At 40.5% G+C, this 26,040-nt stretch overlaps 1 protein-coding gene across 1 annotated transcript; it reads right to left on the bottom strand.

Moving 5' to 3' along the window:
• Nucleotides 1-647: 647 nt before the first annotated feature.
• HADH (hydroxyacyl-CoA dehydrogenase) lies at nt 648-22,513 on the bottom strand. The gene is made up of 8 exons (XM_075200733.1): nt 22,308-22,513; nt 8,921-9,049; nt 7,238-7,395; nt 6,683-6,809; nt 6,279-6,368; nt 5,947-6,019; nt 1,629-1,745; nt 648-1,013 (listed from the first exon to the last, which is right to left on the bottom strand). The coding sequence occupies exons 1-8, from the start codon at nt 22,434-22,436 to the stop codon at nt 895-897; spliced, it is 942 nt and encodes a 313-aa protein (XP_075056834.1). The 5' UTR covers nt 22,437-22,513; the 3' UTR covers nt 648-894.
• Between the last annotated feature and the right edge of the window lie 3,527 nt (nt 22,514-26,040).

Raw genomic sequence — 26,040 nt, 5'->3', positions numbered from 1 at the left:
GATTATTATGAGCAAACAGTACAGACAACTCCTTAAAATCACCCCGATTTACATATTGATGAAAATAAAAAACATTTCACATTATAAAAACAAGCCTATCAGGGGAGTACCAACATACAAGGGGAAATCAAGTTTGTCCAGAATCTTTGCTGAAAACACTAGAATTACAGCCCGATTTAATAGAACAATCTGGTACGGTAAGGTAATGGTCCTTACTAGGCACCTTTTTGAATTTGTGATGTCTGTAGTCAGGGGTTGTTGAATTCTGGAGCCTCTCTACAAGATCCCACTTCTCACACCAAATAATGGATAAAGAAGCTTCCAAAACATTCAAACTGGTTTATTACAAGAGAAATGGTCTGCCCAGACATTTTTTAACTTCACAGAGCCACATTGTAAGCTTTTGTAGTTAGAGTGATAAACACAAAATTTTATTTTTATGTTGGTTTGCATGATAACTTTGTAACCAGCATTGCTTTACTGAAGTCTATCGATAAACTCACCTCAGCAAAAAACAATTAATCTCTCAGGAGATCACCCAAATGTATAGATTATAATATATAATAAGATTTCTGCTGCTGCTGCCGTATGAATGAAAGATACGCAGGTTCTTCTCAACCTATAGAATGTCATCACTACAGCAATAATAACTTTATCATTTTCTTTTTATTGAGTTCAGCTTGGTTATAACACTTCAATGTTTGTAAGTGGCTGTATAAAGGGATTTTAATCACAAAGAGACAATCCTTGCTCTAAGGCACTAGTGTGTGAACATTAAAGGTGTAGAAATAACAGATCACATGAGCAGTCAATCAGCAAAATGGTAGTGTCACAGTTATCAAATAGCCAGGACGATAAAAAAATATATTCACAATAGCAGTGTAATGAGTCAAATTATTTATATTTATAAAACCCTTCTCCAGTCTTCTTTCCCAACTTCTTCTCAGCTACCAGTTTATTAAGCAGTTCGCTGGGGGCAAAAAGAGGGTTTTCAGGATCCATCTGGTGCCAACCTGGGGTGTTCAAGGAGAAAAGAAATAAAATTTAAAAAATAAATAAATTAGCATTTATACCATATTTGACTTTTAAATGCTCCCCTTTGAGATCTCCCAGAGGGGAGGTCAGATGACACGTGCAGGAGGGGGTCATGATGATGCCATTGCGTCACCATGGCCCTTCCTCCTATTAAATACCAAAAACTCACGACACTGCATAGCTGGGGGCGGGGGTTGATGACGCAAATTGTTTCATTAGGTCCCTGTCTCCACCAAGACCCTGGGAGGATACCTAGTCTTCCTGAACTTTGAGAATTCCCCCGAAATTCAGGAACCTCCCGGAAATTCTGGGAGAATATGTAAGTATTCTCCTAGAATACTTGCCAATAGAACATGTCATAAAAGCAGGAGCACAATGAATGATACCTGGCCACATGAAATAACCAAAATAAAACTCAATATCAGCTACTGTAAAAGTATTCATATCATTTTCTAAGACAAAGACTGAGCGCAGCAACCAGATTTTTATTTATTTTGACAGAAGACTGCTTTAAGCAAAATATGATAAATAAGGTCATTCAACTAAAAGATCTTCGTTCTTTTATGGGAGCTCAAATAAATTATTGTGCATACCATCCATGATGTATTTACTGGTGTCAAGACCAACATAATCCAGGAGTTCAAAGGGACCCATTGGGTAACCGGCTCCCAATTTCATTGCCACGTCAACGTCTTCTTTTGATGCATGTCCTAAAGATATATATACACACACAGATTAGAATAGGCAAATGAGAGAGTTCACATCACAAGCTGCCTGACTCAAACCAGAGGAGACATATGCAAAATTCTATTGGACAGGCAGCAGTTACAGTTAAAATGGCTACTGAACAGTAAAACACATACATGCGTGTGTGTGTGCGTATGTGTCTATGTAAAATGTGTAATAGAGATATATATATATATATATATCACAATTCAAATGCCTTAAGAAATTGTATTTTTTTTCTAATATTGTTTATGTGAATATCTCTTCAAACGTTCTGTACACCCTCCCTCTGTATATGCTGATCTCTGCTTTTGACAGGGATCAGTGGTAGAGCTTCAAAAAGGTGTACCTTTTCTAAGCTCTGCTACCAATCCCCATCAAAAGCAAGCACTGACACAAGGTGTACAGCCACTTTTATCAAATTCTTTATTTAGTCAGGCAAATAACATTGAGCAAGCCAATTTACAGGGTGGAGCTGCATTAAATCAAGTAACAATACATTTGTATATAGGCAAAAGACAATAGATGCAAGAGTGCAATAGATCTGTAATAGAAGGAATTAATAAAAATTCAGGTAAGAGACAGTCGTGGTAGGGTATGTATAACAATGGGGTAACAAGTTATTAAGATTTATAAATTAATAAAACATACGTGGTTTAGTATTTCTACATAGGTAAAGGTGTTGTAGTACAATGAGGAGATTTGTTATAGTATATTAAAGTGGAGGTTTTTAGTACAATGAGGTTTGTAAAGTGGATGTACACAGTTCCTTTAAAATGAACCCAGGAATATCATGTGCAAGACGTGTCAGGAAAGCTGGGCAGAGTAGGGTCTGGAATTGGGATAATACTAGGAGAAAAATTAAAAGCTTTGGAGGTATAGGTCCCAGGCATTTGCTAGTGACAGCTCTACATGTCCAGAGCTGCATTTTTATTTTGTCCGTAGTGTAGGGAGGTCCAACCTGCAGCCGCATATAAGGAGCAGCGATTGGTGGAGAAGGAAAGACAAGTGCTAAAGTATGTCTAATTTACGGAGATATGAAGTAGCACATTGACTATGTCAACTTTTCATACAGCCAATCAGGGAAAGGAATGTAGACTGAGCTAGCATCTGTAGTTCGTAGGTGGTTTAACCTGAAAAAAAAAAAGACCTAGGGGTAGATTTACTAAAATTTGCCATAGGAGGCAATAATGATTTATGATGCACACACATGGCACTGCATATTTTCCCCATAATATAATACAATAAAAATAAAATGTTAAATTTTACATTTATTTTGCCCCAGAGTCAATATTGTCTCCTCGTGTTCTGAATGGCAAGACAGCTCAAAAAGCTCACCGTTTGTGCAATCCCACCTCTCACAACCACATTTTGTTTTGGCTGTTTTGCTGGTGGTTTTTCAGATGGTTTGTCAAACAGCAGCTTGGTGAATCTGGCCCTTTGTATTCTGATCCCAGTAAATGCAGGATGATTTGTGTAACTATTGTTTTCAGACGTTTTACTAGCAGTTCCGCCTTTACATTTACAAAAGCATAGGCAGAAAGCAACCATATACTGTAGTATTATATAGCTTTTTTTTTTTTTAATAAGGAAGTAGCAATAACACATACATTAATAAAGTTTATCCTCCAGGTGGTCAGGGACGTCTCTCCCATTGGGCACAATGGGCAGGTGTCCTGGGGCCCTGCAGCCCAGGGGGCCCGTCAGACAGTGGGAAAAAAAAATTGTGAAGAAAATACTTACCTTGCAGTCAGCTGGCGATCCGGCTCCCTCCCTGGTTTCCTCCTCCGTGCGGCGCTGGCAGTGCACGTCGGGCGTGACATCATCACGCCCGCCTGACATCCATTGCGGAGCGCAGCACGGATGACAATTCAACCATCCACAGAACCAGAACATGTGTCGTCACCCAATGGCTTAACGAGCATGACAGAGATTAGCTATTTGTTAGAGATGCAGCAAGATTGGTTCTCATGCTCATTCACCAACCCCCTTTACTAAAATGTAACATCCATTAACAAAACTATTTTGACAATTCTATATTACAGAACTGACAAAGCCCAGGGAAAACAGACTGCATGTCAGTATAGTGAACTCACTCTTAAAATGTGCATCAAATAAATAGAGATGAGTGGGCTCGGATTCCGCTAATCGCAGCCCACCCGAACAGTGCGGATCCGAACGGGATCCGAGCACTCTTCGGATATTTCCGGCAGGCAAAAAAATTGAAAACGAGGCTCTGTCGTCCAAGTCTCGCGTCGAATCTCGCGAGGGGTGGGAGGGAGGGCCCAGAACAATTCCATCTTGTACCTCTTTTTTTGGCATTATGTGCTCAAGCTACCTCGGTGCAACCTTTTGGCCTAAAAACAATATTGTGAGGGTGTTCAGAATAGACTGGAAATGATTGTTATTGAGGTTAATAATAGCGTAGAAGTGAAAAAACCCCACAAAACTGGTTTTTAGCACTTATGTTTTTTTCAAAATAAATCCGAACCAAAACCTTTCGTCAGATGTTTTGCGAAACAAATCCGAACCCAAAACCTCAAGCAAATCCGAATCCAAAACACAAAACACGAGATACCAAAAGTGGCCGATGCACATCCCTACAAATAACGTTAATGCAGATGAGTAAATACTATTCATTCTGTCCCCACTAGATGGCAGCAAACATTAATAAATACGGCTATATAGCACCAATACCAACCCTGCAAGTCTGAAATTGTGTAACAATCTGGAGCAAAGCCAAATATCAGGCTAGCTACAAAAATAAAGCTGGTTTGGGAAAAAAGTACATACAACCTATTGGTATGCATTAAAAAAGAAATTTTATTAATGCCTTCTATGCAGGGGCAGGCTGGGCTGTGGGGCAGGGGAGCATCTGCCCCCCAGGCTGGTGCCATAGTGTGCTAACTTGGGCTGGGTCACCTGCATTTTTTTACCTTTAAAATAGGCTGCCGAGTCAAGTCTTGCCACCCGGGCTAAAATTTGCCAGCCCTCCCCCGCTTCTATAACAGCTTAAGCGTTATTAACCTTTATTTTCATAATCATGTTTCCATGAGCAGGGAAAACACAAACACATACTAAACCAGCAGCATTGAGGCAGCTTTAAGCTAGGCTATTAGCATAGAGGCACTTGTCTACATTAACCTGGGGAACTCAAAGCTACAGTGTTTATAGAGACTATCACTGCTCGTGTAACAGGAAGTCAATACTTACACCGCCAGCTCTCTACAGGAAAACAAACAACTGGAGCTGAATGTTGACAAACAGATCCAGTGTCTGTGGGATATGGAAGCTTCATGCTGCCTGTGAGAGTGACAGAAAGTGACTGTGGTCAATAGGAACCCCAAAAATCATTGCAGAAATTGCCAATAGTGGTTTGGATCTTTGCGCAGGCCGTGCTGTAATGACCATGCCGGAAAGGATCAGTGGACGATAAATAAATAGAAAACGGACACTTTCTGGCAAACATTTGAACACCTATCCGAAAAGCTCTACTTCAGTTTTCACCAGCTATTTAATCACTTATGTGACGAATGCAAAAGAAAAACAAAGACTTCTATGAAATACTTTGCTTAAAGGCAACTTTAGGTCTGCTGAAGTTATGTTTTTATCTTTGTAACATCAGTCAGTGCAGAAAACCTGCCAGAGTGACACCTTCTAACCACACCCAACATTGGTGCCATCATTATCTGGCGGGGAAAAAAAAAAGTCCCCCAAAAAAAATCAATGTAGCAGAAAAGGCTCTCATGCGACACCACGTCTGATTAAAAAAAAAATTAAACAATACACTTGACCAGTTTGTTCTAGAAAAGGGGGGAGTCATACATAAGCAGTACTTTACACTTCGTTACACTGTCTTTATATTAACTCCATTGTATTCTTTCATTTGAATGCATTGTTTTAACTAATTTTTGAGATTAAGTGAACTTTGCAGCCCTTTTGAAGGCTAGATGGCCAAGCCATGCGTCCCCAGAAGTGTATCAGGACGCCCATCACCGGTTTACAGGTTAGAAAATGAAAGTAGATTTCCTATTGGTTGCTATATGGCTACGCATATTCCTGAGCACCAGTTTACATAAATATTCTTAAAAGTCTACCCTGCAGTATGCCGATGGTAAACATACTGGGCGATTTCCACATACACGAAATGCAGGAAAAGAACAGGTACACAATACAGCAACATACCTCTCTCATAAAGCCGGACCGATTCCATTAAGTAGGGCACAAGGAGGCGGTTTACGATAAACCCAGGAGTGTCCTGGTGAAGAAGCAAAGTAACACATCTAAGGGAAAGTAAAATGCTCTGTTGCACACATTTACTCTGGTAAGTGGATGTACTCCATAATCTTATTGCCTTGAGAACAGTCTATCCATTCTGATCTGCAGCCAACAGAACCGACTGGAAGACTAGGACCCTGCCTAATCGTGTGGCAGCTCAGTACAAGGAATAGGAGAACACCCACCTGGGACCCCCATCTTATGTCATTCATTTTCCAGTTAAAATCTTTCCTCTTTACCTTACAGAACACAGGAATTTTTCCAAGTGCTTTACTGAAATCTGTGAGAGAGTCAACAGTCGTTTGGCTTGTCATTGGTGTCTTAATGACCTGAAAACGGAGGAAATATATTTATTATAGGTAATATTGCAGCAAAAAAAACAACAAGCAGGAGTAAGCAGCAATGATATTCAGCTAAGAACCGAGCTACAATGTACCTTACTGGACATCACTGTTAAACACATAAAGTTACTATTTTTTTTGAACACACAAAATATTAAGGGGAAACAATTGTGCTTCCAACTAGTTCTACTTCTGGCTGCATGTTCATTATTGGACATATATTTTTCTAAAATAACTGACAACATATATAGTTTTGTTTCATTTAAGTGAAGAACGAGTGCTGACCAAATTTCCAAGCTTACCTCTACAAGCTTCATCATTGGAACTGGATTAAAGAAATGCAGCCCTCCAAACCGGTCCTGCCTGGATGTGGAATTGGCTATGTCAGTTATTGGCAATGATGAGGTGTTGCTGGCGAATATGGTATGCCTGTAACAAGAGCAGTCAGATAAAGTCAGCCAGCTGTCAGTCAAGAGTTGGCAGATGTGTCTAGCTGCACAAGGGTCACGTAAAACAATGCCCCTTTTTCACCACTACTTACTATTCAAATAGTTTTAATATCTATGCAATACACATGTGCCAAGACCAATCCATTGATTATATCTAGAAAACGCACTGCTAATATTCCCCACTTCTCATTATCTAATTACAGGAGCATTTGGCTATAACGAGACAAATTAATTACTTGAAATAAAATGGCGTTCAAGTACTATTACTTTATCAGGGATAGTGTCATAAGCCATAGAAAAACAAAACTAGAAACAACCTTCCAATTAAACACCAACAGCTGAGGAGCTCAATTGAGGCTTTATAAGCTTTCACTGAGTTATGTTGCAGAATCTACCAAAGTGACCTACTCAGGGGCAAATTTATCCAGCTTCTTGAAGAGCTCATTTTTCACTTCCAACTTCTCAATAATAGCCTCCACAACCAGATCAGTGCTGTGTACCACGGCTGCAGGGTCTGTGCTGGTGCTGAAGTTTGATAATGTTTTCGCAATGAACTGAGAGGCAGCCTGCAAAACAGAAGTCAGGAAGAAAACTAGTTACACATGTTTTAAACACATTTTCAGTTCCCATAGTTACAGTAAGAGCTCCGGTCACAAACAAAATGGCAACTTTCTGTTACGATACCTATTGTCATGCTGCTGCACTGTCATGGGTACATGGATTAGTAAGGGTCTTTGAGAGGTGTAGAACATTTAATTTGAAGAAAAATGTCCTTACCACTTAGAATAAACGTATAAAAATTTTCTCATCTAGATCCTGGAATCTAGCAAGAGGTGCAAAAGGTTGCATTTCCTGATGGGAGGAATTGGGGAGTTGGTTGAAAGATGTGGTCAGGGTGTGTGTCTTTATGCTCATATGTGAAACCAAGATTTCATTTTGTGGGACAAAAAAAATGTAAAATATAAGTCTCAATAGGTGTATAAGGCACATTTAGAGGGACATTCCCTGTTCAGCTGGGTGCCACAGAGTATTTTTCTCCACAGAAAATAACTATTTTCACACACTGTTGAGGAGATGGATTGGGCCAATACTTTCATCACTTTTTGCACCGTCCCACCACATTTTATGCATGAAAGCGTATGTATAGGCACTTTTCTACCAATGTGAGAATACAAACATTTAAAGATACAATAGACACACATGAAATAGACACACATGAAATAGACAGTCTCAACGCCCCAGTAGCCTCATGAATGAGTAGTGTTTTAGGAGAAAAAAAAAAAAAAAAAAAAAAAAAAAAAAAAAAAAAAAAAAAAAAAAAAAAAAAAAAAAGAAAAAGCAAAACTTGAAATGAAAGTGTTTGTCATAAAGTGATAGTTGGATGAAAGTGAAGCTTTTGCGTTTCCACTATGGGCATAAGATCTACAATCCCATAAAGGTTGGCACAAAGTACTTTGCCATGGGCAGTTGCAAAATCTGGAATATGCACCCACCAATGCACAAGGCACTAAACTGGTACAGCCCAAAAACGAAAATGTGTTGCCCAGCTGTTCTTTACTGGTTCAAAAATGACCCTTATACTCTAGAACAGTGATGGGCAAACCAGTCCTCAAGGGCCATCAACAGTTCATGTTTTTAGGATTTCTTTAATCATGCACAGCTGAGTTAATCTATTTGTCTGAGTCAGTAATTATCCCACAGACAGAAGTCCTAGGATTTCTGTCTGTAGAAACAGGTGGGATAATTACTGACTCAGCCAAATAGATTAACTCAGCTGTGCATGATTAAAGAAATCCTAAAAACATGAACTGTTGATGGCCCTTGAGGACTGGTTTGCCCATCACTGCTCTAGAATATGCTATATCCCTTTGCTAATTACACACATTATTCTTTGTCAGAATCTTGTCTGAGCTAAACAATCGGGTTCCACCCCAAAGCTCAATTAAAAATCACTGTTTTGCTGCTTGAGTGTTGACACTAAAGAATTCGGGGTAGTGGTTTAATTCATGAGGACAAGTGCACTTACGTATGTCTTTATGTCTCAAAAAGCATAAAATAGATGAAAGTAGAAATAAAATACCAGAATGTCACCTCAGGCTTGTCTGCAAACATCTTCTTGGTGACTCTTTTCAAGCTGTCCTCAATACTTTTACTGGATTTTTTCAAGATGTCCTCCGTCTGGTCCACTAATACCACAGTGTGACCTGTAGCTGCAGCCACCTACCAAGAACAATAATTACATTTAAATATCAATAAGCTATATTTCCATGCTAAAAAGAGCTCTTAAAATGTGTTGCGCTATAATATCCAATATGAAATAAATTATTGAATTATTTCTAAAATAGTACACCATCAAAATAATAAAATTTAGTTTGGGTGTAGTTCTGAAATTTAACAAAGAATATGCACTTCTACATACCAGGGGTATCAATCTGGCCCTGTGACACTCCTAACATGGTGGGTATCTGAATCAAGCCACCATGACAGCATAGAGGACAGTATCATTAGCCGGCTAGAGCGTCAGATTAGGTAATACTATGCAGTACAACGTCCAGGAACACTTGTCAGCTGAGCAGATACATCTAAGCTTGTCACTCTCAGCACAGTCTCTAGATGGACCTTTGTGTATGCGAGGGTTGATTAAATTGTAAGAAATACATTTTTATTTTACTTCCTAACTAAGAAAATGTGTATGACAGTTATACATTAGTTTGACCTGAAGAGATGTGTGTATTATTTCTAATAAAGGTACTGAATACATATGAAACATAGAATTTGACGGCAGATAAGAACTGCTTGGCCCATCTAGTCTGCCCATTGTTTTATTAACCTATGGTCACTTTAAACTTTATTTAGTCCCTTATAGTTTATAAGGATATTCTTATCTCTATCCCAAGCATGTTTAAACTGCTCTACTGTATTAGCCTCTACCACCTCTGATGGGAGGCTATTCCACTACCCTTTCTGTGAAGTAGTTTTTCCCTAAATTTCCTCTGAACATACTTCCCTCCAGTTTCAGTACATGTCCTCATGTTCGAGTACTTCTCTTCCTTTGAAGAATGTTTCCCTCATGTACCTTGTTCAAACCCTTGATAAATTTGAAAGTTTCTATCATGCCCCTCTTTCCCTTCTCTGCTCTAAACTATACATAGAGATCTTTTAGTCTTTCCCGGTAAGTTTTGTGCTGTAGCCCATGCACCATTTTAGTTGCCCTTCTTTGTACAGTTTCTAATGTCTTTATATCCTTATGGAGATATGGCCTCCCAAACTGAACACAGTATTATAGATTAGGCCATACCAGTGACCTATACAGTGGCATTATTACTTCTTTCTTTCTGTTACGGATTTCTCTCCCTATGCAACCAAGCATCCGACTTGGCTTCCTCATTGCTTTGTTACATTGCTTACCTGCCTTTAAGTCACCTGAAATAGTGACTACTAGATCCCTTTCCTCCTCAGTAGTTTCCATTATTCATCATCATCATCATCATTTATTTATATAGCGCCACTGATTCCGCAGCGCTGTACAGAGAACTCATTCACATCTGTCCCTGCCCCATTGGAGCTTACAGTCTAAATTCCCTAATATAGACACTCACTCACACACATACAGACAGACAGACAGACAGACAGGTAGAGACTAGGGTCAATTTTGATAGCAACCAATTAACCTACTAGTATGTTTTTTTTTGGAGTGTGGGAGGAAACCGGAGCACCCGGAGGAAACCCACGCAAACACAGGGAGAACATACAAACTCCACACAGATAAGGCCATGGTCGGGAATTGAACTCATGACCCCAGCGCTGTGAGGCAGAAGTGCTATCACTTCGCCACTGTGCTGCCCATTATTATGCCATTAATACTATATTTAGCCTTTGGGTTTTGATTTTGCATTTTTTGGCATTAAACTGTAGTTGCCACTGTCTTGCCCATTCCTCTAGTCTACTTAGATCATCAATCATTTGTCTGACACCTCCTGGTGAGTCTACCCTGTTGCATATCTTTGTGTTATCTGCAAAAAGGCACACTCTCCCTTCATTACGATTTGCAATGTCTCCAATAAAGATATTAAAAAGCACTGGTCTACGTACAGATCCTTGGGGTACTCCACTGAATGTTGTCTAACATTCTTTCAGGTGTCAGTAACGTGGGATAAGCACACAGAAAAGTCGGTCCTTTATTTTTGTACAGTGTTTAGATCGGTCTTAATTATATTAATGATACTTAATTTCTTTGTGTCCGTTTTATAATGTAGGCTAAAGTTGAAAAATGTAGTAAGCATATCAATATTTCTTTGAGAACCTACTATCATCATCCATGACATGTAATGCTCTCACCTTTTTTAAATTGAGTTTATAACTTGAATCAATATATTTAATATTAATATACAGAATAAGGGACATTTTATTGAGCAGGTAGCCACTACTGAAAAATAGGAACATTTCCAAGACAAGTCCTTATATCCAGAGAAGTTTAGGGACATTCGGCACTATACGTATAAAAATAGTCAGGTTCTGGGCGCTTGTAAAGGAAAGATATATCAATTTAATATGGATAGGTCCACAATACGCTCCGGCCGGAACGAGACAGCTTAGATGTGTTAAACAATTAACATGCATCAATTGACACTGCCGAAAACAATGATAATGGTAAAAAACACTACAAACTCAGTGTGATTGCAAATATGGTTAGAGTGCACTTGCAAGCTACTAAAATATGAAATGACAATTGATATGAATCGCAAAAAGAAAATGTAAGGAAATATAATGTCCAGAGTTGTAAAATAAAAATGTTGGCGATGATGAAAAATGCAAGCAAAAATGAAATTGGTAGCCGTTACTCACATGAAGCAGGGATGTCTGGCTGTCTATAATGCAGACAGGCACTTAGTAGCAGTCCCAGAGTCTGTACTGATGAGGTTAGATATAACGTTGATTTCAATGATAAAAAGCACCCAGCAGAATGCCAATTATTAAAACAAGAATGAGGAAGAAAGTTCTTCTAGTTACTAAAAGGAAATCCTCTCCTTGTTGAAAGAAAAAATGATCCCGCTCAAATAGCGTGTGCACGCAGCGGGATATCTCCGTGTTGAGATTAAATGTATGGATATCAAAATGCCTCCAATAATGGACAGGTACCCAGCAGAATATAGGTGGTGATGATCCAAATGTAGTCCTCCTAATCCCCAACGTAGTCTCTCTCTTTCTCATAAAGTTGAGGCTAAACAGGGGAAGCGGTAGTGCCGCTGCGGATGAGCGCATACACGCTACAGGCTGGTCTCCGATGTGGATGTAGTCCTCCTAATCCCCAAACGTAGTCTCTCTCTTTCTCATAAAGTTGAGGCTAAACAGGGGAAGCGGTAGTGCCGCTGCGGATGAGCGCATACACGCTACAGGCTGGTCTCCGATGTGGATGTCTGTATATGGTAATGTAAGATGCTAGCATGCAAGTAAGTTGAATAAAACTGAGTTGAGGGACAGTCTCTAACGCGTTTCGCCCGGTGGCAATGGCCAGTGGGCTTCCTCAGGGATAGTAATGTCCAACTGGTCTTCCTAGCCAGTTTTTAAAGAGATCCGGATGTGCCAATCAGCCAAAAGGCAATGGAGTAATTAGTGAATAAATCTGAGTACTGGTGATTGCACAACAATCCAACAGGCATGATGGAAAAAACAAAAGAAAACAATAGTGCACTAGTTGCAAAACAAAAAAGAGCATGTTTGAACATATATAGAAAAATATATATAAATAGATCTGGTTGCATAAATATTAATGGGTGATGTACATGGTATATATATGAAATGAACAAAAATAAATAAATAAAAATAAAAATAAGTATAAGTATAAAAATAAAGTGGGAATATGGTATAGCTGGCATATTATTCCCATTGTATCAATGTGTATAAGGACAAATATAGTGGATACATTATGAGTGGAGAAAATAACCCAGGTCAAAATCCACATTCAATCCTTTTGGGATCAGGGTTTTAAGATTAAAAATCCATCTCGCCTCTTCTTTTGAAATGAAAGAAATGAAATCTCCACCTCTCCAAGGTTTATGAACTTTACATATTTCTAAAAACTGAAGTTTAGTGTGGTCGTGGTTATGATGTTTAACAAAATGAGATGATACAGTATGATTATCTAACTGATTGGTGATGTTGCGAAGGTGCTCTGAAATTCTAACATGAAGTTTCCGGACAGTACGCCCTACATATTGTAGTCCACATGGGCACTCCAACAGATAAACCACATCCATAGTATCACAGGTGATTTTGGTTTTGATCTGAAAGGAGTCACCTGTGGTATGAGAGTGGAAGTTGGTGATGGGCTTTGTTCCCTTATGACTAATAGTTTTGCAAGCATGGCACCTATTGCAATAATAAAAGCCCCCACTTTTCTCTTCCAGCCAACTCTGTTGGCATTTTTTTGCAGTTGTTTTTGGAATGCAGCACTTGACGAGCTTAGTGTTAAGCGAATCTGATTTTCTATAAATGATCCTTGGATGTCCGGGAAGGATGTCCTTCAGATGCTCATCCATGCGTAATATGTGCCAATGCTTCCTTACAATTCTTTCAAGTTCTTTATGATTGGAATTGTATTTTGTGATGAGGGCCGGTGGTAAAGGATTTGAAATGTCCTTATTTACTTATAAACTAAAAATTATATGTTTTGGGCAAAGTTATTCTTTAACAGAAATGAATTGTGGAGTAGGAGATTTTATATTACTGAACCACCCTCCTTAGTGCTCATCATACATTGCGACCTATTTCTAGTTTTGACAACCCCCCACAAATAATAATTTCTAGTCAGAGCCTACATAATTATCATCATCATCATCATCTTTTTGCTGTACATTGATGGGATCATAACACAAACTAATTACATACAATATGAAACATAAGGTAAGGAAAGTCCTGGCCAAATGAGCTTACAACCTAACAAATTCAATTCTGGATTGATGCAGTCACAGTCTGTGAGCAGCCCAGGACAGACAAACACAAGGGGATTACCAGAGAGGAAGACAGATAAGGGAACATTTTTAATAATGTACACTATGCATAATAAAATTATTTTCTCAGGTAAAGGCCAGAAATTAAATATAATTTTTTAATGTTACAACTTTGTTGACTATTGTGTCATCATAGCACTGAATGGATCTTATTCACAAAGCGCTCTCACAAATGGGTAATTAGTGACTCTGACAAGGTTATTTTTTAGATGTTTTATGTATGCATCTTATTTAACCTTACCTCAGAAAGTTGTGCTGAAACACAGTATTCCCACAGACGTTGCATTAAGCAACTGCCATGTATCAGTTTGTCACCACAGCTACTGATAAATTATAACATGAAAACCCAACAGGGTTGTTGATCGATGGCGTGGTTTAGGTACAACAGCATCACACAAAAATAATCATAAAGTATAACCAAATATCTGTCTCCTACAAAACATCACAACAGCAATAAAATCACGTGATGTAAAATAAAAATTAAAAAATACGGAGTGCACAAGAATGAGGCCGAGGATGTTGATCTGGATTACCAGGAAATTATTACTGGTACAGCCGCTGCTGTTCATGACAGCTGGATTATGACTGAAAACGAAAAGTCATCTGAACCATTTCAGAGGAGGACCATGTATACTAGTAAATGCAAGCAAGGTGTCCTGATCAATTAGAATGCACATTTCTAAGATGACCCTCAAGGGTGCGGGAAAGAGGCAGGATATCAAAAGCCACTGCAGAACAATAAGCAATTAGTGTAGTCCAAAAGGTGAACTGCAGATGAAAACGTAGCAGAAATCTGCAGTCTATTCAAGGTCCACAGAGCTGAAATTAAACATTAACGTCTAAATAGCCTTTTTCTTTTCTCAATTATCATCATGTTGCGAGAAAGTCCTCTGAAAATATTGCAGACACCAGAATCATTGCTCCTGGTGCCTGCACGCCTCTGCTGACCAGACAAGCAGTAGCGTAATTTGCAGATCAGACGTTAATTTCAGAAAATTAGCTTGGAAGGGGCGGAGCTCTTTTTCCTGAACTCAAAAGAGCAATTTTCAAATACAATCTTCAAGTTCCGCTTCACCAGTTATTTGTAAATTCTGTAGGGTTGTAGTCTATAAATAGAGCCAAGGCTGATCTGTGGTATAGTTGGGGTATAATAAAGGAAAAGTTTGGCTGGAGAAACATGTGAATTTCCACACCCAAACGTGGAATGGGGTGAATTTTTGGTGGAACACTTTTGAAAATTTAGCTCATCTGAGATCCTTTCTTTGTAATTTGAACATGAACGAAGTACATACAATAAGCTAAAAAACAGCACAGAGTATGGTATTGTTAATAATTTAGTTTAAACAAAGTAATGATTCAGTTGTGGCAGACAAACTTACAAACCAGCCTTCAATAAAAATCTTTACAGAGAAAGGAAAATTAGTGTTACTATTTTGAAACTACCTAGATTTTGTAGATCTCATTTTTTTAACTAAACAATAATAAGGTTGTTTCCTGCATAAAGTTAACAAGCAGCTTTTTTTTTTTTTTTTTTAACGATTTCCCTATCATGTCACCTCCGTTGCAGCCTTCTTTCTGGAGGACGCAGTCAGGCTAATTAGGTGCCCTCAAATAGTGGCCTTATGGGCCTCCCATAGGACACCAGGAGCTATGTCAGAGGTACAGTTTTCTAGGAAATAGTTCGAGATGGAGGTTTTAACATGTAGGAGCATTGTTTGATTAAGCAGGAGGGAGTCATCTAAGCGCCACCTGCCACGAGGTCGTGTATGTTTGAGGAGGTCTAAAAGCAGAAAAACCCGAGTGGTCTGTCCAGGAGAGCAGATATATGCCTGCTTGAGTTACGTGAAGAGTAAGAGAATGGGAAACACAGAGCATATCTATGAGCGAGTATAGTAGGTGTGGGGCTGAGAAGTGTGTATAATCTCTGGCATCGGAGTTACATAGTCGCCAGGAATCATACAGACGGTGGTGGGTGAGCAATATAGCGAGTGAGGTGAATTCAGAGGAGAAAGGGGTAGCCCGCCGGGAGGAGGGAGGAGAGGATTTATCCAGGAGAGAATCAAGAACTACATTAAAGTCTGTCAACAATCATGTGACCTTGCGCCAGTTGCTAAAAGTGCTTGGAGAGTCTGGTGAAAAAGGGTTTTTGTTTCTGGTTTGGGACATATACTGAGACCAGGGTGACGGGCAGAGTGTAGCGTGACAATCAGGAGGCGACCCTCTGGATCTGCAAAAGTGTAAGAGTGCAAAAAGGGGACTTTGCTGTGAATCAAGATAGCCATGCCCCGTTTCTTGCAGTCCGCAGAGGCAAAGAAGGTCTGAGAAAATTGCTTACCCTGAAGCTGTGAGTCGACTCCAGTAAGAGGAGTTTCTTGTAGAAAAACAATGTTACTCGTTCTCTCCTACAGGCTCTCAAGAGCGTAGTGGCTTATGTAGGGAATTATGGCTGTTAACGTGGACAGAAAATATTTTTAAAGACATAGCTCTGCAGGGGGGGGGTAGAATCTCACAAGGTAAACTAATGCTTGAGGAGAGAAATACAAATAATTAGTGTGTCCCTGAGTTAGAGTATAAGAACAGGAGAGTAGTAGGAAAAAAGCCACAGACAAAAAAGTAGAGAGAAAAGGAAACAGTAAGCCCAATTGGGCAACAACATTGAATAAAAGGAATCCGTAGAGGGTTCAAAGACATAGTGGAGAGCCTATGCATGATACAATGAACAATATCAAAGGGTGTGTGGAGTCCTAATCCTGAGGAGGATAGGCGTCAGGACCGAAGGACCCGCAAAAGAATTCTTTAGAAAAAAATAATAAACCAAAGAACAGTGTGTGTAAAACAAACAGTATGTAAACACTAGACATGCTGCTTTAAACAGTTAGGCAATGTCACGGGCACTAGGAGTCTTTACCCAGGGATCACCAGGTGATGGGCTTACCAGAGCAGTATAGATGGTAATATGGTACTCTGGTAGCGGGGTGATCACGGAACAGGAGACAGCAGATGATAGAGATGCTCGTGAAAGTCTATGACTAGCAGCACTGGTAATATATATGTAGAAGTACACGAGGAACTGAATGGACAAAAGAACGTGAGGGTAGTCAGTGGTCTGTGGTAGCAAGTTGTACCGCTGTCTGGGTGAAGGAATGGAATCCAAGTGGAGGTATCCGGGGAGTCAGTGGTCTGCGTTAGCAAGTTGTACCACTGCTATGTGAGAGGATACTGGAACAGGTGACACAGGAAACAGGGATCAGTGGTCTGCCTCTAGCAAGTTGTACCACTGAATATATATGTGAGGAGGAGCACGGGGAGAGACACGGGCACCTTGAACTTGATCCACAATGACATTCACAATATAGTAATGACTGAACAGCACTGTAATAATACAAAGTCACAGAAACTATCCGGGCAAAAGATAACACAGTCAATGATGGCAATAGTCTCAGCGGATAGTAAACTCCAGAGGAGAACAACTCAGTCCAGCAAGATATGCAATACACCAGCACAGTCAATGAGAAGTATGCATACCGTGGTTCAGGAGCAGGCTGTCAGACAGGAGTGCAGAGATACCTGAACGGTTGGAGGCCGGCAGGATGCGAAGTCCCTGGAGGGTGAAGCGGTAATCAAGTAGGTGCAGCGCACAGGTAGGTAGGCCAGCAGGGAAAGCAACAAATACTCAGGAAGCAGAAGTATGTAGAACTGGACTCCTGGAGGACCCTGAAGAGTAGCGATGGTCTAGCCGAGATGAAAGCAGCGAGGCGTAGATCCGATGCAGACTGGCGAGTAGACACCGGCAGGAACACTGAGAAGAACGGAGAGCGGATCAGCTGCTGCAGACACAAGTAGAACTGAGGAGTAGCAGCCAGCAGGACTCTGCAGGTACACGGAGAGCAGCGGATAGGAATCAGCTGTTGCAGTCTCGAGGAAACACAGGAGAGTTGAGGTGAGCTGAAGACTGTAGTGCACGGAGGCAGCGGATAGGAATCAGCTAAACAGTCACGATGAAACACAGGAGGGTTGAAGTGAGCTGAAGACTGTAGTGCACGGAGGCAGGGGATAGGAATCAGCTAAACAGTCACGATGAAACACAGGAGGGTTGAAGTGATCTGGAAACCACAGGAGAGTTGAAGTGGTCTGGAAACCACAGGAATCAGCAGCGCTGAATACACGAGGAAACACAGGAACACCTTCAGAGGCTCATGGGGAATGAGACTCCAAGATCAGGCAATGAGGTATGGAACTCAGGTGCTTTAAATAGGGAGTGTTGCCTGATCAGCCAATTAACTAAAAGGAACAGGTACTGAAGGTTTGAAAGGGCTGCGCATGCGCAGACCCTCAGGATGGTGGACGGCCACGGTTCCTAAACACACGAGAAGAAGCACTCACAGTCTGGTGAGTGACAGGCAATTAGGTAAGGGAAGGGAATAGGGGGTATAGATGGGGAGGAGACTTAGGGACCGAAGACAGCACTTAAGGCAGTGTGCTATAAAGGCCTATTGGAGCAAAATAACGTAAGAAAACTACCTATATGTCATACTTAATGCAAGGAAAACAAGAGGGCTGGAGTTGTAATCAGTGACTAACAATCCAAGGCTCCAATTACCCGAAGAAGTTCACCTGTGAAAGCAAAAAAAGATGACAAAACAAATTTCAAATGTCAACAATAACAATTAACATGTAAAGGTGGAGTAGCATCCCGGGCCAAGTGGCAAGAGGTACGGGACCACTCGGGACCACTCAGGTTGCGTGGGAGCAAAACGTTGGGCTCTTGGAGGTGGAGACTGCAGGGAAGATGACATGGGCAGGATGTCCAGCTTGGTAAGCAGGTCTTGACCTTGGTTTAGGGTTTTGACAAAATGAGAGGTGTTGGCTGCAAAAACCTGGAGCGGAAAAGGTAAGCCCCTTAGCGATAACGGACGTTATGTTGGCAGAGTATCCTTGTATCAGGTTGCAGATCTCAACGTTTCTGGATCATTGTTGGGGCAAGGTCCTGAAACAACTGGACATCCATGTCTCGAGAAGAGAGAGCAGACCGATCTCTAGTTGCTTGTAGAATGGGGTCCCTGGTACAAAAATAATGCAACCAAGCTATAATGTCCCGAGGAGGTTGACCACTAACGGGTTTGGATCTCAGAGCCCGATCCATGAGGCAGTTTGCATCAGTGAGATCTGGAAAAATGTGAAGGAAAAGGCCTTTAAGACAAGCTTGAATTTCCGCCGGCAGGATGTCTTCAGAAACATTTCTAATGCGAGTATTATTGCGCCGGAAATGGTTTTCAGAGTCCTCTTGTTTCTCCTTAAGGGACTCAATGTCGTCGTGGAGGTTGGATAATTCTTTGTCAAGAACCGTCTGAGAGCGGCACAGATCATCTGTTTTGGATTCCAAGGTGTCTGTTCCGGTGCAGAGGGAGTTCAATTCAGTTTTAAAGTCATTGACTGCCTTAGAGAGTTCTTGTTGTAACGCTACTTTTACTTCCTCAAGAAGGTTAGTCATTACTGCATGAATCTGAGGATCCAATTCCATCTCCGAAGGAAGAAGAAGCCCGACACATCTCGGCAGTCTACATGAGGAGGAGAGTGCTTGGATTTTGATCAAAAGAAGTTGGCCGAAGTCCCAGGCTTCTTTGGTTTGGTAGACATAGTGAGATTGACAAAAGAAATTAGATCGCTTGGGGGGTTGGAGAAGATGGGAGAGAGTCAAGATGAGAGGATGGGGAAAGGAGAGGGGCACACATTGTGTTCAAATCATATGAGAGGGGTCCGCCCGAGTCTGGGTCACGTAGAGATGATCACATGACCTTTATGTGTAGTGAGCAGCAAATTGAGGGAAATATTTGAAAAGGAGGTCTCGGGTATATAACAGATGACAGCCACTAGCTTATAGTTCTTGGTGGACCGACAGTGGGAGCACCGAGACAGACACAGGGTCATATTACGATAAGAGCCATCGCTCTTATCGTAACATTATGACCCTGTGTCTGTCTCGGTGCTGAAGTGAACAACAGATTATATATAGCAGGAAGATAGAGTGTAGTGACATATCAGCTACCGGGTGGCAGCACTGGCACGGCAGAGGACAGATAGGTTCAGGCAATTTGATTGTGTGGATCTGCTTGTACAGGATAGATTGAGAGCAGCAATAAATTTAATGCCCATGAACCCCTGTCCCTCCATGGGGGTCCTACAGATCTGTGTGGCAAGGAGCCCCAGGAGAACTCACATGGAATGTGACAAGTGGAGTGGAGCTTCTCACATCTATGAGATGAAATGGAAGTGGACTTTAGCTAATTGGATCTTCTTACATACTGCAGGAGTGTGCTAAATTGTGGGTGATCCAGACAGGGGAAAGGACTCACCCCTTATAGAAAGGCACAGGCAGGTCAGTTTGAATCCAAGCACTGTGACCAGGAAAAGCAGGTCCCACTCCACTCTGCAGATGGACAGCTGGCTTTGTAGTTTTTCTGCACTTAATTTGGAGCAGCCTGTGGGTCAGAGAGGTCCTGGTGAACAGGGGGGAGGGGAGGACACAGCACCCAGTAATACAGTCCTAGTGGTCCAGCGAGGGGATCCGCAGCAGCAGCTAGATGGCAATCAACAGGGCCAGAAACCGAGGCCACGGCTTTTCGCTGCGAGTTAGGTCTCCTACTAGCATCCATTTTAAATGCAGCTGCTACACTAATTTCCCTCCCCAAAACGTCCTTCTGCTGATACTTCATTCTTTACAGAATCCAAGATACTTTTAACATAGAAATTTAATAGCAAAATTGCACCAACATAGATATCATGACTTGTTTCAAAATATCTCCCAACTCAACGCTTTCCACTATGCCCAAAAGTAGCACCTCTCATCCAAACTCATTACTTGCTCACATTTTTAGTTACAGGACTTTTTCAGGCTGCATCCAATCTTCAGAATTGCCTCCTTCATACAAGACTTTGTGCTACCCTCTAACCAGTCCCTGATAATAAACCTCTTCGGGCAAGTTTATCAGATTCCTGGAAAACCCTCTCTACCTAGGCTAATCTACCCAATTATCACACAGTCAACACAAAATTTACATTTATTCTGCTTCCATACTCCCCCACCCTCCCCAAACATTACTGTGTAAGTGGATCATATAGTCCAACAAAGCACTTCTTCCCATTAATCAGACTGGATCTATATGTGCTATGTTGTGCTTAACCTCACGCTTAAACTTACTATGTTCCTACAGAATTTAAGCAGATACTGCTTACCTCTTTGTCTTAATACTTAGGGGCACATTTATCATTTATCGTAGAAATAGAGAAATGGTTATCAATCCTTATCGGACGGATAAGTATTGATTCATTTCTCAAATTTATCAAAACCGGAGCACAGAAACAGCAGTCCCGATAATCTGCTGTTTCTGTGAAAAGAAAAATCATACTTACCCCTGCCTCTTCGGACGCGCTGTATTCCCATCTCCTCCTCCTCTTTTTTTTTTCCATTTGTAGATGCAACGGCGCATGTGCAGTCTAGAGACCTCCAGGCTGTGCACAGACACGAGACTAGTGTTTTGGCATCTGTAGTCTGAAATGAGATCAGATGACAGGGAGGGATCACAAGATCACTCCCTGGACATGCGCTGTCCAGCTCTTCTCTCCGTAGCAGAGCTGGACATAATGAGGAGGAAAAGAATCTGTAACAGTTCCGATGATGTACGCCAGCAGCTGGCGTACATTTACATTACAAGTTTCCGAAAAATTAGTTTTTCCGGAACTTGTTAAATGCCGGCCCCGAGCAGTCACCATACTGTTGTATGGTGACTGCAAGAAAAAACGAAGTGCAGAGAAAATTACTGGTTTTGGAGATTGAACAGTCCGATGGAGCTTTCATAAATATCAATTGCAGACTTCCTTTACCTAATTACACAGTAGTGCAATACCGTCAATTGTTAAATGTGCCCCCAAATACCCAGTCTTGTTTTATTACTGTGTTTGTTCCCAAATAAAAAGTAGTGTCAGTTTAAATAAATAATACTACAAGGCCTTTGAGTAACTTTTTTATATGGATAAGCTCACAAAATAAATTGAAGACAATCTACTTAAACGAATGATGTTAAAATATTATGAGCTTTACAGTTTGAGAATCCTATATAATTTGACAATTCATGCTGAAGTGCCAAAAAACTGCACAACAAGCCCTATCTTCTGTCGGCCACAGAAGTCAAACATCGCATAAATCCAGTGACAGGTCATACCTAATGGGCACAGGACAGCAGGTGAAAGGTAAGGGGAGGAGGGTCACTGGTTTCACCACAGATTCACCACTGGGGAGTAAGCTGGCACACACACAAAGATCGGTAACCCAGTGCTCTTAGCTGATAAGGAACTACAAGTCCCAGCATACCTTGCCTCGCCTATGTTCTGTAGCTCCACACTTTTGCTAGGGGGTGTGAGCTGCTAAACACAGGCTGTCACCAGGTCCCTGCACCTGCCGAGGCTCTCACCTGAGCTATCCCGGCTCCCATCAGTCCTCCTCCGATCACCGTCACGTGTTTGATGGACAGCTTCTTCCCGGCGGCCGCGGCGCTGCTGGACATACATCGTACAAGGAGCTGCCTGCTGGCGGAGGCCATGTCTGCGGGTAACGGAGAGCTCGGGACTGAAGGGCAAACGCGGAGTGACAGAGAGTGACGCCAACACGCAGCGCAGGAAGAGGGCCGGGGAGAATGAGTGACGTCTGGGTGGGCGGAATAAGAATATATAGGAGGGTGACATGTGCGTGTTCATAGTCACCTCTGTGCCTGCAATCTAGAGGCACTGGTCTGATACTAAGGTATACAATCATTCACTAGATGCTGCTTGTGATGCTACATCATATAAATATAATACAACTGAATTCAATGGCTGTCCAGCTTGTTTCTTCCACAAAGAGTGTGTACGTTTCGGGGTTTGGAGGGATGAATTAAAATGTCGATCTGACATTAAAATGGTTTTGTGTTGTTACTACCTGGGAAATGCCAGTGGTGAATGTACCTCACCTCAAAATGTATTCATTTCATGTAATTAAAGTATAGAGAAATTGCGGGAAATGTAAATTACATTTTAAAACCCTAAAAATCTTAAATGCATTTGTCCCTAGTCAATGCCAATTGAGAATTTCTGCTCTTTATTAGAGAAAAAGTGATCCATGATGACGTATTATACGCCTATTTGTATGAAACTGATATGTGTGTATATATATATATATATGTGTGTGTGTGTGTGTATATATATATATATATATATGTATGAAATGTACATGATAATGTCTAACAAAGAACGGCTCAAACTTAGGGTAGGGCTGGCACATCTTAGCCTGGGGGGGCAAGACTCGATTTAGGAACATTTTAAGAGAACAAAATGCAGGTGGCCCAGTAACCCAGCCCAAGTAGCCCACTATTGGACCAGCCTGGCCCCCCCAGCTCAGCCTGCCCCTGTTTTTAGTGCAGCTGAATATAAATATAGTCCTGATATTGCACTTAATATATATCATCTAAGTGAATGATTATATAAATGGTAGAGTGAGTGGCTAATTCACTATATGGATCGTGATCATATAAGTGCTTCAAGTATAATCAGACTGTGATACTCCCTATGATGTGCATGTATTAGAATGTAACTGTAAGTTACAATATGTGGCAGGACAACTAAACCCTTGAAAGCACACTTTAGGGAACACAGAAGGAATATTATAAATAAGGTTCAGACTCATACATAGTGTTTCTAGACATTTTTCCACCTTTCACAACAGTGATCTGACTAGTCTAACGGTAATAGGAGTAGAGCATATAGACAATACTATTAGAGGAGGAGACAGGTTTTCTAAACTTTGTCTCTCCGAGTCAGCGTGGATTTTTAATTTAGTTACCTTGTGTCCCTTAGGTTTGAATGAAGCTTTGGACCATAATTGTTTTAATTAGTGTTTGGGTATATACATTTTTTTTTGGGTTCTAGGTGGTTTGTTCTGCTGAACTCTTAAGTGTGTATATTGGATTATTCATTATTGCGTTTTTATGATTATGTTATAATTTAGGGAGGATATATGGTGTATTAATGTTTATTTTTATTAACTGTATATTTGTATATTATTTTTCTAATATTTTTTATGTATATATATATATATATTATTTTTATTTCTTATTTTCAATAATTTTATGATTTTAATGGATTATTTGTTATATCTGTGTTTTTTAATGTGGCCAGTGATTTATGAGAGGGGGATATGTCTATATTTCTTTTTATATCCCTAGTTCTCTCTCTACATATATTAAATAGGATTGGTTCTTTCTTTATTATTATTATTATTATTAAGTTTATGTATACGTTTTTGTTTATTTGATTGGGAAGACATTATTATCATGAGTTGTATTCTGTTTTTGTAAATGTTTTGTTGATGATATGAGTTCATTGGTTGAGTTTATATTAGCTACATGATTAAGTGGAACATCTGTGTATATGTAGTGGAGGTTTGAAGAGTTTCTAATAGTTTTGAGAAAGTGCTGTATATCAGCACGAAACGAGTCAGAAATCCATACTTTTTATTCTATGCTGGATGTGGACCCTGTGTTGCTTCCTATTCAAGTTTATCAGGCTGAGAGGAGTTTGTTCATATTCTACATTTTCATCTGCTGCATTTTCATCTGCTTACACGTTTCCATCTGGGTCGTAATTAGAGATGATATACCGCCGACCCGGCGTGCGGAATTAGATGTGAGATGGTCGTCAGGACTGAACATTTATGAGCATTGTGTTATAATCATTCCCTCCAGAGGGTGAATACTTGGCCAGTACCTGTAAGAGACTGTTATCTGTGTGTCACACCTACTATTATTCTTGTGCCGGAATTATATCCATGTTACTTCCCCAGGAGAGTGTAAGGAGAAGATTTTTTATGTCCATTGAGGTATGATTGTCGGGAACTGACAACTCCCCCTCTATTGGTGGCACTATTGGGAACTACAATTTTTGCGTGCTTGCAGCTGTTAAATATGATTTTTTGTTAAGGCCTCATAAGGCCTTTGTTCAGCCATTTTATTGTAACTTGTATAGAAATATTATTTGCTAGAAGAGATTATTCATTTTTCTGTTAACTTGCAGTTTTGCAATATGTGAGCCTATGGCCTTGAAGTTGAACTAATAGAGAACACCTGAAGAATGTAACCAGTTATGAAAACAATAATGAGCTTCATATCCAGCTGGTAGTATGGGAGCTGTATCCATGGTGCTGCACATAGCATATCTCCAACTCCCCTTGAGATAAGAAATAATAGGCTCATCTGTCCTTAGAAGGGGGAGAAAAGTAAACACCTCAAGAATACGTGAGAAAGTTAATCAGTAGCGCTTCTCATAAACTAGTGGTATAAACTATTGTATGCATATGACGTAGGATTCATTTATTCAGTAGCCTATAAAAACCTGTATCTTTGTATCAATAAACTAGAGAATATTCCTTGCATACAGAACTTGGACTGTGTCAATTCTCTCCAGCTGATTGAAGCGCTTCCAGATATACTTGACACCACAGGCTGACTTGGGTCAGAATTTTAGATTTAACAACTTGGAGGTCGCCACAGAGATTCGCTGTCCAGCAGGCTACAAGACAGACAACGGAGGTTTCCCAGCACATTGAACCCCAACATCCGCGGTCAGTAGATTTCTACTCGTTGGTCTTCCTAGTCTGGGTCACCTCATGTCTGTCTGAGGCACCTGACACGCGAATTTGTGAGTCTCAAGTATCATCTGATTAATATAATACAGTATTAACCCAATTTGTTTACTGTAATTGTATTGTTGATTAGATTTTTGAAAGATGATTGAATTTTGAGTGCATGTGTTTGTACCTATGTATGATGTATAAAGCATAAAAGTCACATAAGACATTGATCAAAGAAGCATGTAATGGAATAGAGGGATTTAGAGAGTTATTGTTTTGAACATTGAGTGAACATTTTAGACACCATCCCCAGAGGTATATCAAAGAAGGGAGATTCTGTAATCTGCCCAAATTGTGTAAGAGAGATTTCCAAAAGACCTTCGTCCCAGATACTGTCAAAGAAGCTATTTAGCACGGACATCCAGTACAAGGAGTCCACAGAACGGGACGTCCAGTGCAAGGACAACCCACAGAAACTAGATAAGAGTCCCGATTTGGACTCAACAGAATACTGTCAATACGAGTAATATAGATAGTAAACAAAT

This window comes from Mixophyes fleayi, chromosome 1 (genome assembly GCF_038048845.1).
Source record: "Mixophyes fleayi isolate aMixFle1 chromosome 1, aMixFle1.hap1, whole genome shotgun sequence".
NCBI classification, from domain to species: Eukaryota; Metazoa; Chordata; class Amphibia; order Anura; family Limnodynastidae; genus Mixophyes; species Mixophyes fleayi.
This window is presented reverse-complemented; position numbering and strand designations above follow the sequence as displayed.